Source organism: Molossus molossus, unplaced genomic scaffold, assembly GCF_014108415.1.
Source record: "Molossus molossus isolate mMolMol1 unplaced genomic scaffold, mMolMol1.p scaffold_m16_p_18, whole genome shotgun sequence".
NCBI lineage: Eukaryota > Metazoa > Chordata > Mammalia > Chiroptera > Molossidae > Molossus > Molossus molossus.
The window spans coordinates 19,725,503-19,740,105 of NW_023425353.1; the positions used below are offsets into that span (position 1 = coordinate 19,725,503).

A 14,603-nucleotide genomic window follows, 5' to 3' on the forward strand; every position below is an offset into this window, starting at 1 on the left:
CGTTTCGGGAAACTTTCAGTCCCTCTTCGACCTGGGAGAGTTCTCCGGAGCCTCTCAGAACTGTGAGCTGAGCAGGATATGAGTCCTCACACTGAGTCACCAGGTGCCCTATCTAACAAGGGATGCTCAAAATATACCTTGAGAAGAGCTAGTATTGAATCGTGTTTTCATGCAAATAAAATGAGCTGAGCCAAACAGACAAGTAGCACGTCCTTTACTGACTTTCAGTTCTGGTTTGTAATTAGGGGAAGTATTTTCTCCACCACCCTGTCTCCCTCTGGAGAACACTCCCTGTCACAGACCGGTTTCGTGGAGGGGGCTGCGCGGGGCCTGAGTCAGAGGCCCCTCCAGGCTGTGTCCAGGCTGCAGCTGTGGCTGACTCAGCTGGCTGCTGTGACCACACTGGAGCCCGGTGACGAGGAAGAGGGAGCTGTGCTAACTCTTCAGTAAGACTGGGAACAAACACGGTGTGTTTTGTTATTGCTCTTTCTGTGTGGTTTCCCATGGTAACAGCAGCTGGAAACATGATGACTAGCAAAGAAAATTTCTACAGAAGACACCAAAGACTGTCCCCTCCAGCCTGGATTCCTCCGGCGATGCTAACTCAGCACACACAGGCAAAGTGTGCACTCATCTGAATAGGACCCAGCCCTGGTGTGTCCATGCTGCAGGGACAAGTCATAGGTATCTCCCAAATCCAGGGGACCTTATCATCACATCCCCGAAATCCAGCAGTGCTCCCCAACTTGCCCCTCACTGGGTGTGGAGTGCCCAGGCTCTGTGCCAGGCACTGGGCTTGCATGCCCCATGGCCCCTGTCCCTGTAAAGCATGCCGGGTTATACATTATAAATCCATACGAAGGGCTATTCCCAAGGTACCAGGTACAGGAGCAAAGAGAAGGGATCTGCACATGCTCTTTGTAAGAGTCAGGGCATCTTCTCTGAAAATCTGAGATTTGGGCTGGCTCTGCACAGCTGAGTAGGAGTTTGCCAGGCGCAGAGGGAAGAGAACTCCACTCAGAGGAGGCTGCAGGACCAAGGGACTCAGGTGAGAAGAAACAGCGTGTGTGGTATGTTTGAAAACTGAGCAGTGGGGAGCAAGAAAGAGCTGTCAAAAGATGAGGTCGGATGGTGAGTCGTGGGCCAAATTATGAGGGAATTTACATGCCCTCTGGCAACAGGGAGTCCTGGAAGGGCTTTTCATTTTATGTTTAAAGTCCAGTTTATTGAGATATAATTTTCAGATGATAAAATTTACTCTTTTTAGGTATCGTGTTTATAACCACCACCACAATTAAGGTATCGACTATTTCTCCATCACCCAGAGTTCCTCCATGGTCCTGTGGTTACTCCAGCCCCTGACAATTACTGATCAGCTTTTTGCTCCTATTGTTCTGCGTTACCCAGAATGCCCTATTCACCGACTTCCACATTACAGGGTAGGCAAATGTAAGTTTACAGTTCCAAGTGTGTGAAACAGAGTTTCTTCTTCTATTACTATTATTTATTAATTACTGTATTATTTTCCATACAAACAAATGTAAACCTACTTTCGCCGCACCCTGTATATAGCATCTGGGGCCTGGCTTCTGTCACTTAGCAAAAATACTTTCAGATCCATCTGTGCTGTTGCTTCTACCCGTTTTTTCCTTCTTATTGCTGAGCATTTGTCCATCATATGGATGAATTACACCTTGTCTACCCAGTCACTATTTGATGGACATTTAAGTTATTCACAGTTTGGGGCAAACTGTCTCTTCATTTCTCTTATATAAATACCTTAGAAGTAGGATTACCGGGACATAAGATAAATGCATGTTTAACTTCACAAGAAGCTGCCAACTTGTTTTAAAAATGTCTGTGTCATTTGACAAGTCGGAGTGCATGAGAATTCCCACTGGTCTGCATTCTTGTCAGAACTTAGTATCACCAGGCTTTTCAGTTCCCTAAGACATATGTAGTGGTATCTCATTGTGATTTTTTTTTTTAAATCCTCACTCAAGGATATTTTCCACTTATCTTCAGATAGAGTGGGAAGGAGGGCACGAGAGAGAAACATCGACACAAGAGGAACACATCGACTGGCTGTCCCCCGCACAACTCCAACCAGGGCCAGGGATGAACCCCAACTGAGGTACGTGCCCTTGACTGGAATTGAACCCGCGACTCTTTGGTCCGTGGGCTGACGCTCTAACCACTGAGCCAAACCAGCCACGGCTCTCATTGTGATTTTAATTTGCATTTTCCTAATAGCCAATGGTCATTTCGTGTGCTTATTCACCATCCATCTCTCTTCTTTGGGACATGCCTCTTAAAATCTTTTGAGCATTTTTTATTTATTTTTTATTATCGACATTATTCTTTTTTAAAAATATGTGTTTATTTTTTTAGAAAGGAAGGGAGAAAGAAATGGAAACATTGATGTGAGAGAGAAACATCAATCAGCTGCCTCCTGCACACCCCCTGCTGGGGATCGAGCCCGCAACCCGGGCACGTGCCCTGACCAAGAATCGAACTGGGATCCCTCAGTCCATGGACCGACACTCAATCCACTGAGCCCCACTGGCTGGGCTCGGCACTATTCTTTATATATTATTCTTTACATATACTGAGTACTGGTCTTTTCTCAAATATGTTTTGCAAATATTTATTCTTCCAGTCTGGAGCTTATCTTTTTTTTTTTTAATCCTCACCTGAGGACATTTTTCTATTTTTTGTTCAGGTAGAGTGGGAGGGAGAGAGAGGAACAGAGAGAGAGAGAGAAACATCGATGCGAAAGGAACACATCGAGTGGCTGCCACCCACACGACCGACCAGGGCCGGGGACAAACTGCAACCGAGGTACGCGCCCTTAGCGGGAACCAAACCCAGGTCTCTCCGGTCCGCAGGTCGACGCTCTAACCGCTGAGCCAAACCGGCCAGGGCTGGAGCTTATCTTTTTATTTTCTATTGAAGAGCAGGAGTTTTAACTTTGATGAAGTCTAATTTATCAGTTTTTTCTGTTACGGCCAGTGCTTTGGGTGTTGTAGCCAAGAAAATCTTTGCCTAACCAAAGGTCACAAAGATTTTCTCCTATGTTTTCTTCCAGAATGTTTACAGTTTTAGGTTTTACATTTAATTCTCTGTTCAAGTTAATATTTATAGATAGTGGTAAAATGTCTTTAGTTGAAAAAGAACATTTATATGGAAGAAGATACAAATCATAGGAATATAGTTCAGTGAGGTTTTACCACCTGATCATGTAACCTGCGTCCGGAGCAAGAACCAGATTACTAGCATCTCGGAAAACCTCGAACTTCCTTCTGTGACAAACTTTTAAGCTGAAATGTGACCAGACGTGTTTCTCCCAGAGAGAGACTCTAGGGAGGAATATGAAAGGTTGATTAGTGGCAGGAAACTGTCCCCTGTCGCATCCTGTTGGTTTGATTTGGGGCGAGGTCTTCGGCACCTACTAACTACGCTGTTCTCTGAGACAGGTGCTGACCGTTTGCCGGGCAGATGGTCTCCTCTGTGAACACCGCAGCCCTTAGAGCAAAAGGCGAGTCCAGGGCCACTCCATGTAAAAGTCAGAAGTGAAAGGTAACAGAATAGTACACACGCTTAAGAAACCAAAGAAGGTACTAACCTGAGCTTGGATTTTGAGATGGCTTGACTGAAAGAAAGACAAAAAGAGTATCAGTCCTGTGAGGAAGGCTTGAGCGCCCCCCCCCCCCCCCTCCATGGCAGCTGAGATATTAGAAAAGCCATGCACAGCAGCCTGGCTGAGCACCCCGGTTCCCGCAGCCGACAGCTGGGGTATTTGCAGAGCAGGAGTGTGGTGCTGCCGGTCCAGGCAGGCCAGGCTGAGCACCCTTCCGTGCCCGGCGAGAGAAAACTTTTAGCCAGATGCCCTGAGCAGCCATGGCACAGGCGGTGACTCAGGGGTCCTTCTCTCCCCCACACACGTTCCCCAAACGGAAGTCAGCTACTCCTCTCAGTAGTAGCATGTGCTGCTGCTGCAGTAAATGGAGCACTGGACTAGGAGCCCTGGCTCCACTACTCACTGCCTGTGTGAGTCTGGGCAAGCAGCACACCTTTTTGAGCCTCTATGTTCTCATCTGTAGAATGGGAAGGACAAACCCATTCCCTGCCTACTTCCCAATGTTGTAGGGAGGGCAGAGCAAGAGAAAGGAGCTAAATTCACTTTGTAAACTCTAAAGTCTTGCCCATAACACATCCTTTTCATGCACCCCTGCCAAGGAGATCAAATTCTCTTAAAAACACCTGTATTTTGCAGAGGTAAGACCTAAAAGATACCAGATGAAGGCAAATAAAACAAAACCGCATGGGGCCCCCAAAGCAGGCAGTACTCTGCACATTTCACTCTGCTGGTCCCCCACTGCTGCATCCAAATCCTCTAGGGAAAAAAAAAAAAAGCCAAAGCCCTGGCCGGTTTGGCTCAGTGGTTAGAGCATCGGCCCACGGACCAGACAGAAAAAAAAGCCAATGAGGGGAGGGGTGATGTGGCGGCGCCCTCCTCTGTCAGAAGAGGGTGGTGCAGGGCCCCCAACACAAAGTGCTGTGCGCAGAAGCGACAGGGCTGTCAGAGGCTGGAGAACCATGCACCAAGGGGAACTTAAATATCAGCACATTCTCGCCAGCCGCTCTGCCATACAAGCGCTTCGTCAAAGCACTGACACCAGCACCAGACAGGAGAACGGGCCTTTACCCCCACCGCCGGCACCCCGAGGGCCCAGCCTTGGCAGCGCCACTTCTTTTCCACCAGCACCTAGTGGACACAGGGGAACGGGTTACCTGGCACAGCCCTCAGCAGGCTGCAGCTCAGCAGGACAGCTGCTGTGGACAAGAGGCCCGGGAGGGGCCTGGGGTAGGAGGACCACTGAGGGGTCCAGGCTGAGCCACCCGCCCCTTCGCCCGAGGCTACGGCCCCCGGCTCCACAGAAATCTGAGGTGTCTTCCTCACATTTGTTCTCTAAGACCATGATGGCAGAAGCCAAGAGGGCAAGCGGCCTCCACACTCACCAGAGACTTCCCCAGCAGCCTTGGTTCTCGCCTTCACCACTTACGTTCTCCGTGTTCACAGACTCCGTCTCGCTGGTCGGCATGCTGGCTGTGGGGAGAAGATGATGCCTCAGATGATGCCCTGGAGGTGCTGCGTGCCCAGGACGGGCCGGATGCAAGATCCGGCACCAGGCAGCCCCTCTGGGAGCCTGGGAGGAGGGCAGTGACGGCCCCTGGGGGCGCGACCAGCACCAGGCGCTGAGAAGTGAGGCCTCTTTGCCACAGGACAGCTCTGCTTCTGTACCTGCCCCGAGAGCCCAGAGACCCCATCAGGAAGAAATTCCGTCCCTCCAGACATTTCCCAAGAAAAGCAGCCTCGGGACGAAACTGATCCCGTCACTGCGCTCAGCACCAGCTGGTCCTCCTGGTTTCCAGGCCACAGGGCGTCTCGGGGCAGCTACACCTGTGCTCGCCCCAGCAGGTGGACTCCAGAAAATCTGTGAATAGACCAATGCTTCATAAACACATTCTCATCAAACATATTGGAGGAGGAACTGTGGACGGAGGAGTACACAAAGGTGCCAAGCACAACATCTTTTTAAAATTTAAGAACTCGACTCGTTTCTAGCTCATTTAGCTGATGTCTAAGTTCCACTGAGCTTGTGGAGCCGGTGTATAGAGGCTCTTGCCAGAGACGCTGCGTCCAGAGCACAGGGAAGCAGACAGTGGGCAGAGGTGCCCCCCACCCAGTGACCTGAGGGCAGAGTTGACCGTGGTCCCAGTGCTGCTGGGGTCTCGGGGCACGTCTCACTCCTCCACAGCAGGGTCCTGAGCAGAAACGGAGGTGGAAATGCACCCACTAGTGTCGGGAGGCCCAGGGACCCGCCCGGGGCCACCATCTGGCACTTGGGTCTTTGCATCCACTTGATCACCCCCATGAACATCATGAGCACGTGCCGGAGACCAGGCGGTGAAGGAGGTGCGGGCCCAGAGAGGGCCACGGCAGGACCTGGAGGACCAGCGGGAGAGGCAAGCCCCAGGTGGATTTCAATGGACTGTGAAATACGGAAATACAGACCTCCCTCAGGGGTCTGGGCACAGCGTGCCGGAAACGCTTAGTGATAATGACTAATTCTGTTCTGGCGTTAGGAGAGGTCATGGGAGACTGAAACATGGGAGAAGCACCCAACACGCCCTGCTTTTCCCTGGTGCATGATTTTGAACTGGAGCCACTGTCCTTGTAGATCTTATGGTGTCAGCAAGAAGGCCTTCCCCCTGTGGCCTCTGCCCACATGGGTCCTCTTAGCAAGGATGTCTCGGTTCTGTCCACAAAAACCGGTGGTGGTGCCGGAGCCCACTGGAGACTGCGGCCCGCCCAGGCGCACGCTGACCGGCTCTGGCGAGACACGGTGTGTGTGACCAGGACGGAGGGGGCCCGACCCAAAGGCCCAAGAGGGCTGAGAAACATTTCCCGAGGCCACAGAGAAGGTCCCTTCCCTTTTGTGAGCACCCAGTGAACAGCCTGCCTGGGTGGGAGTCCCCAGGCCACACCCAGGAACACTTAGGCAAAGGTTTCAAAGGAAAAGCAAAAGGAGCCGTTATAAACCCAATCACACAATGGCCATTCTGGGGAAGGACCTTTTTCTTCCTTAATTAGTCCAAAGAAACCAACTACAAACTTTGATTCACTTTTTCACAACTTCATGCAGAGAGAGAGAGAAACAAATAAAACACACACACACACACACACACACACACACACACACACAAACAAACAAAAAAAACACCCAACACTCCAACCATGAAACAAATCTTTAACAGAAACTGAGAAAGACTGCGAGAGAGAGAGAGACTCTGCAATTTTCTTCTCCATGACTGTTCCATGCCTTGGCTTTAGGAGAAAGACTAAAAAGTTATAAAATTCAACAAAGTGTATTATAGTGGGTTCTTCCCTTAGCTCAGCCTTCTTTTTAAGAATAGGACAAAGAAAATCACAGTGGGAGACCCTTACAAATGTGACCCTGAGCCATCTCTGTGGACTGTTTTCCTTGGTGGTCTGAGGACAGGGTGGGGGCTTGGGGGAGCCCTCCGGCCCCAGGCAGGTCCTGACCTTGCCTGGGACACAGTCCCACCTCTCTCCAGGTTTCAGGGTCCTGGCCCTGCTGCCCTCATCAGGGTCACTTCCATCTCTGACAGCTCACACTGCGTGGCTCTGGTATTACTCACATCACGACTCCAGTCACTGTCTGGAAAAGAGCAAACTTCTCCCACACAGGCTAAACCTTGGTGGCTTTTCCTTCTCAGGGGCCATGTCCCTGATGAGGTCAATACAGTGGCTGCATTTCATTTCTAAAGCTTCATGTTTCAAACACTATGACTGAAAAACAGATTCAAGTGCAAACTGCTGAGGCGGGAGGGGGACATTTGCATTTCTGGCTATGGGCCAGCTCTTAGTGAGCGAAATGCATTAGATGCTCACAGACGGAGTTGGGGGGAAGGTAGGAAATAAAGCCAAACTTCCCGCACAGCCACAAAAAGAGACTGCTTGTGTGGGGCGGTGGGGCTAAGAGCAGGTTCTCAGGCTGGACAGATCTAAGTTTAATTCCATGTTTGTGACCAAAGTTCTCCAAGGCTCCATGCTCCCTTCCGCAAAATGGGGAGCACAGTCGTCCCTGCCACTTCGTGCTTCCACGTTTGCGGCTTCACTCTATCGCGGTTTTTTCAAATATATTCATTAAAAAGTTGATCACGACAGTGAAAATGATACAGCGCGCGCTTGCTTGTCTGAGTCAATTATACACCCCTGTATTACAATTACAATTAAAATTACTGTACGTATGGACTGTAGGCCTATGTATTCGAGCACCCCAGGAATCCTTCAACACCAGGTGCACCGCTAGGGTCTGGAGCAAATGCACGAGGGACGACTGTGCCTACATCTCAGGCTGCTGGCAGAACTAAATGAGTTAAATGCACAGTGGATCTTCCCAGCGTGAGTCACATCGCAGTGGGTTATCCCAGAATGGGCCCACAGTGCCCGGCAACCAGGGAGGCTCCCAGGTGGGCACGAGCATCTTGGCAGAGCTCCCATGGGGCTCTCCGGGCGCAAAGCAACACTGCCTGCAGGGTGCATCCAGTGCGGCCCCCCCGACCACCTCACTGCAGGGTACATCCAGTGCGGCCCCCCCGACCACCTCACTGCAGGGTGCATCCAGTGCAGCCCCCCCCCGACCACCTCACTGCAGGGTGCGTCCAGTGCGGCCCCCCGACCACCTCACTGCAGGGTGCATCCAGTGCGGCCCCCCCCGACCACCTCACTGCAGGGTGCATCCAGTGCGGCCCCCCGACCACCTCACTGCAGGGTGCATCCAGTGCGGCCCCCCCCGACCACCTCACTGCAGGGTGCGTCCAGTGCGGCCCCCCCGACCACCTCACTGCAGGGTGCATCCAGTGCAGCCCCCCCCCGACCACCTCACTGCAGGGTGCGTCCAGTGCGACACCCCCCCCCCCGACCACCTCACTGCGGAGGCACCGTGGACAGTCTTCCACACTTCCCAATCACTTGGTTTGTATCGCCCCCGTCCCACACCAAGTTATTTCTGTCCAACTTGGCCTGTTGTAGGGATAGCAACTTTCTGTTACAATTATCTGACACCTAAGAGCCATGGGCCCATAATAAATCAATCTACTCCAGAATGATGCCGCCAGGGCTTGGGGGGGGGGGGACAGGACAGTGACTGTGCTAGAAGCTGGTGACCTCGTTTGGTCCTGGAAATGCACCTTGATCCAGTCCCTAACTCTGAGCAGAGGAACTGAGCTCTGGCTGGGACCTGGCAGCCTTCCTGTCCGCCCGGCCTCTTCCTCCCTGCTACAGGACGCATTTCCTTTTCCAAAAGTATGGAAAGCGCCAGGCGGTGGGCGCGGGCAAGGAGCTGCACGCGCACGAAAGCACCTCGCCCGTCACGCACACTAGGCCTCTTTTCCTTCGCTCTCAGCGTTCGTGCACCGATGCAGTGTCACCTCACCGAGCCCCAGTACGATCTCGTCCATGTTTAGAAAACACGACGAGAGAATTCCAGGCTGGTAGACTGGAAGGGGCTCCTGAGATGAGAGAACTGACCGGCTGGCCTCGGGTCACAGCTCGGGTGTCAGAAGCTCTCGCGCCTCCCCTCAGTGTCCTGCCCGCGGGCCGGGCCGCCCTGTGGCGTTGGCACATCCTTGAGTGTACTGGTCTACGCTGTGGCTTTGGTAGATGTTGGTTTACACTTCAAACTCCACAAATCAAAAAGTTCCAAAAGCCAAGCAAGCCCCTCATCTCTCAGCATGATGACCTTTATGAACCCCAAAAAACATGACAGAGAGCCTGAACACTTACCGAAGATCCGCCCAGCAAATGCAGGTCGTACAAAATCCAAGCTAATAAGGTGACCACTGAGACTTTAGAAAAATCAGAACAGAATGAATTACGGAAACCCAGGTAAGTAAACCTTCAGGCAAATGACAGAAACACACGACCTTCTTCCTCACCAACTGCCCTCTGTCCCCTTCAGCAGGGCCCCGAGTTAATTGCTGACACATGGCCGGGCCCGTCAGGGTCAAGCAGAGACCTCTCAGACCCCACGTGTCACCTGCCTACATCAGACGCTCCTGCAGAAGCAAGCCAGGGACATCTGTGGGCGGACAGGCTGTCCGTCCTTGGCCCTCACACATTCCAGGGAATTTTCAGAGCTTTGTTGAGGAAGTTTTTATTATCTTTAGAATATAAATGTAGAAACTATTTTCAGTGAATGAGTGTGAAAACAGGCACTGGGACAAGCCTGGCGCTTAAGGGGATCTGGCCCGCGCTGCAATTTACCTGCCGAAGATCTTGGGATGCTCAGGGCCTCTGCTTTGGGGTCTGTTCCAGGCACTGGGGTCTCTGGGAGCGCTTCAGGACAGACACAGGCTTCGAGTGTGGGTGCACTGAGGAGGGACCCTGAGTGCTGCTGGTGGCGAGGAGGGGTGGCGGACAGTAGCCCTGCACACCTGGACCTTAGACGAGAGATGCCAGGGCCTTTCCCAGCAGCCTGGGTCACATCACTGCTCTCCAAGATCTTTTCCTGGGCCCAGATGCCATCATCAGCAATGTCACACGGAATAGGAGGGACATGCACTTTCTCTGGCCAGCATAACCACGGACATTCTCTCCAAAGCCTAAACCTTCCTCTCTGCTCTCACTGCGAAGGACCACGTACCTCTCAACAAAGTCGGCCTGGCTTGTGCCTTCAGAGGAAGATGGACAGACAGACGCACACACACGATGAGTCTGTGTGTGGGTCCAAGTAGGCAGCCCCAACATTATGTTCACCACTAACAGGGACAGCAACTCTCACACCAACTTCCTTCAGCGGTGGAGGTGAACGAGACCAGGACCCCAGAATAATGTCAGAGAGGCTTGGTCTTTGTCACTGGTGATGTTGGGACAAGGCCCTTTTCCTCCTGGGAAGAGTTACCTAACCTAGGCAATGAGCTGTGGGGGAACATCATCTCTGAGACCCACTGACCTCTGACCTGCTACAAGTGTGTCAAGAGGAAACGCCCCCAGGCGGTCTGGTTGAGCTCCCAGCACCGAGGGGTTTCCCTGGCATTCCCCAAGCTCGGCAAGGAGAGTGGGGAATGAGCAGGACTGTGAGGCCTCTCCTCCCTCCTCAGGAGGGCCACCAGAAGTCACCTCCAGCACGAGCAGCCTGGGGACTGGAGAAGCACAAGGAGGAGCAGCCCCGAGCCAGCCAATCTGAGCCCCCAGATGCCCTGGCCCCCAGGAGCCGCACTCCTCTGTTCGCCGCCATCCAGCCGGCTTCCTCGCACACTCGGGGATTCCTTCCAGCCTTTGCCTCCATGCTCCAGCGGCCGAACAGCTTCTCAGTCCTTTCAAAGGAAGGGTAAGGGGTCAGGCTGGCCAACCGAGTGGTGGCGGTCACGGCTGCCTTCTTCGGAGAGGGGATCCGAAGCCAGATGTCGTGTTTTCATCCGATTTCCGTGACAAGCGTGGCAGTGCCGCGAGCCCTGGCGGAGCCGGCCTGGCTGGCCTGCGCTTGCGGGGGGACGTGCCCGGCCATCACACGGTAACAGATTCCTGTTGCTGTACAGAAGCCAGACTCTCCTTGGAGAATGTGGGTCAAGGCCAGACCAAGGTTTCTGTGCCTGAAGCAAGAATTATACCCCGACAATCACCATTTCTACATGACCAGTGACATGGGGAGCACAGCACCCAGAGAACAGCCTCTGCCCTCTGGTCACCAGCAACGTCAGGGCCTTCCTCAGGGGCCCCGAGTATCCCAGGCAATAGAAAACCTTCCCTGCTCAAAACACAGAACGTTTCCTGAAAATACGATGCTGCTTCCCCTCCCTACAGACCTCCCAGACAGCTGACAGACGCCTCAGGAATCCTTGGAGGGTCATAAGGCCCCAGCCCTGGCGGAGGAGGGTGGGCTCCTAGAAGCCCAAAGAGGGGTCTCTTCTCTTCTGGGGACAGAGGCCACTCATCTTCTCACGGCGACCCCCCAGAGCTGTAGTCCTAAGCAGTCTTTGAAAACGTGTTTTCCTACACCCACAAGAGTATTTCCTGCTTTGCTGAAGCCCATTTCTCCTGCAGAGGCCTCCGGGGGCTTCAGCCCAGCCCCTTCAAAAACACTAAGCAAGTCGGCCCATCTCTGCCCCCACCCCACTGCCCCCTGTCAGGAGGCTCCCACCCCTTGTGCTCGTCCCCCTGGGGCACGTGCTCTCGGAATGATGGGGGCTTTTATCTGATAGCCTTTCTGTCCCTTTTCCCTCTCAGGCCTTCCGATGAGAGCAGGGTTCCGGTACGACCTTCAGTCAGACCACCGTGGCTTCTCCCAGCCCCAGTCCCATAACCTCCGGGCTCAGCATTCCCACAGGGGGCAGATGCCACCCGAGGAGACCTCGCAACACGTCCCCCTGCTCTCTGCAGCTGGCTTTGCGTCTGCCATCTAAAGCCTCTCAGACAGTCTTCCCGCAGAGTTGCCTGGCCAGGGCCGACGTGGCGGCAGCCAGAGGGTGCACTGGGCGGTGTGCAGGGCGAAACTGCTGCGGACCACTGTGGTGACCTGGTAGGCAGGCCGGGGTGCCAGCTGTCTGCATCGCTGCCTTGAGTGGGGACAGGATGCTCACCCCAGGGTTTCCAGTGAGGGGCTATGTTTAGTATTGTTTTATTATTTTTTTTCTGTTAATCCTCACTTGATATTTTTATATTGTTTTGTTGTTGTTGTTGCTGCTGTTGTTTTAGATAGAATGGAATGGAGGGAGGGAGGGAGGGAGGGTGGGAGGGAGGGAGGGAGGGACACATTGATGGGTTGTCTCCCGCACAACCCTGACCGGGCTGGAGAACAAACCTGCAACCCAGGTACGTCATGCCCTTGACGGGAATCGAACCCACGACCCTCCGGTCCACCGACCGACACTCTAACCACTGAGACAAACCAGCCAGGGCTAGCATTGTTTTAGAGCACGGCTGGAAACTTAACTGTCTCCCACCCGAGCCCTTCCCTCATTCCTTCTCACAAAGACAAGTATTCAAAAACCTTTGCATCCCGCAGTGTATTTTCATGGCACTGTGAGACGGGCTCAGCTGGCCTGAACACCGTTCTGGGCAAACCCCACAGAGTGCGAGACCAACAGGCCACCTGAAAAGTGTATCCTGGGAAAAATCAACCAATTAACATCACTAGACTTGTATCTAAACAGAAATCTTTTAGATGAAAAAGCATCATTTGGGGAAAAGTATTTAGGAGGGCTGTCTTCCAGTCTAAGAATACTGATGCTGCATTAAATACATTTTCTGAGTTGGGCCAGCTGCTTTGTTAAAAGGTACAGTTCACACAGAAAGGAAATTGCAAGGCTGTCTTGGCAAAGACACATTTTGGGGAAAGACAAGAAGAAAACAGCACAACCAAGTTTCAGAGAAATCAAGCAATTAAAACGCAGGCACCTACAGACACAGCACACGGGACACGCAGAGCACACGGGACACGCAGAGCACACGGGACACGCAGAGCACACCAGGCCTCTGGCTGAGCAGAGGCGGCAGAGGTCTCTGCAGAAGCGTCTGCCAGAGACCAAGCTCAACCTCAGCCATTTACCGTGATCTTTAGCCCTGCGCTGGCGAAAGCAGAACTTCCTTTTCTTCTTATCCTCTTTGAGCAAGTCTGCCAACGTGACCCCTTCAGGGTGAACACAAGCAATTACATTATGATTCAGCAGAGGGCAGCAAGAGCTACGCAGACAGGGCCCGAGGACCCCGGAGGGACGCAAACATCCACGGGCTCTGATCCTGACAACCTGTAATTGTCCTGCGTGGAAACCTCTGGTCCAGGATCTGAGCAGTGGGGCAAAGGGGCCCGGGTTATAGCTAGTACACGAAATGCCTGTCTTTAAGGGCCTGTCCTCAATTAACAACTACAGTAAACCACCAAGTCACTAACAATGAACAGTAAAACTACTCTAGGCAAAGGTTTGCAGTGTGTGGCCTCCCCCCTAGGAAGGGTGTTAAGCAGAGGGCACCTCAGGGGGAGTCAGGAGGCCTGGGTGCTGACTGGCTGGCTGTTCGAGTCCAGCCAGGATTGCTATATGGGGCAGGACACGTGGCTCTGGCCTAGGACAGACCAGGTCTCATCCCAGCCCGGCCACTTCCTGGCGGATGTCCATGGGCAGGTGACCTGATTCTGTTAACCCTTAGCTTCATCACTCGTGAGATGTTAACAGTAGTCGGACCTGCACTTCATAGGGTTGCTTTAAGGGGACATTAGTGTCTATTGTCATGTAAGTGACATGTTCATCTTTGGCCAGGTGTGGTCAACCGTTAGGACGACAACTCCCCTATGGCTGCTAGGTCACAAGAGAAATGACTCTAGGCCTCCAGCTCCTTCCAGCTCTGTGCTATGGTGGTCACTCCTCCTGAAGAGGCCACAGGCTCCGGGGAGGGGCCTGCTGGGGCAGTGGGGGCTGCAGAAGGAACACGAGAGGGCAGGGCCTGCAGGGACAGCGCAGGCACACACCACCAATGGGAATGTGAACTGCTGTCACCCCACACAGCACCCATATTTCTCATGGGCATGCTCTTCGACCCAGCAAAACCCTTTCTGACAACCTCTGCCACAAGAATGTGAGGGTGCGGACACAGGTGCATGCATTTGTGGGATCAGCGACGGCTACTGTGCAGACTGCAGCAGAATTGGGGTCCAAATCCCAGCTGTGCCACCGACAGTCATGGGGTCCGGGGAGGCTGCCTAACCTCTCCGTGCTTCAGTTTCCTCATCTGTCAAGTCCCCGTCACGGGGCTGTGTGAGGAATAACAGGGTAACGCACCCACGGCCCTTAAAACAGCGGCTGCCACCTGGGAAGCACTTGATAAATGTGACGTGTTACTCTGTGTTCTTTCATTCAACAAATAAGGGGTGTGACAAATACTGCGCTGGGGGCCACCACCCCATGAAGAGCAGAATCAGACCCTGTCCCTGCCCCCACGGCGCACGGAGTCTCCCGGCGCAGAAGACAGGAGTCAGTCACACCAAGGACAAAGCTGCATCTGGACAGCTGCCCCGCCG

The 14,603-nt window shown here is 53.1% G+C and overlaps 1 protein-coding gene across 1 annotated transcript in view; it reads right to left on the reverse strand.

The window, feature by feature from the left end:
- The window catches only part of CACNA1D (calcium voltage-gated channel subunit alpha1 D), a 146,018-nt gene that overhangs the window by 81,067 nt on the left and 50,348 nt on the right, over positions 1–14,603 (reverse strand). Inside the window, exons 6-7 of the mRNA XM_036266141.1 lie at positions 5,023–5,110; positions 3,626–3,652 (exon numbers count right to left, since the gene is read on the reverse strand). Coding sequence (XP_036122034.1) covers positions 3,626–3,652; positions 5,023–5,110 — 115 coding nt within the window. The remainder of the gene's footprint in view (positions 1–3,625; positions 3,653–5,022; positions 5,111–14,603) is intronic.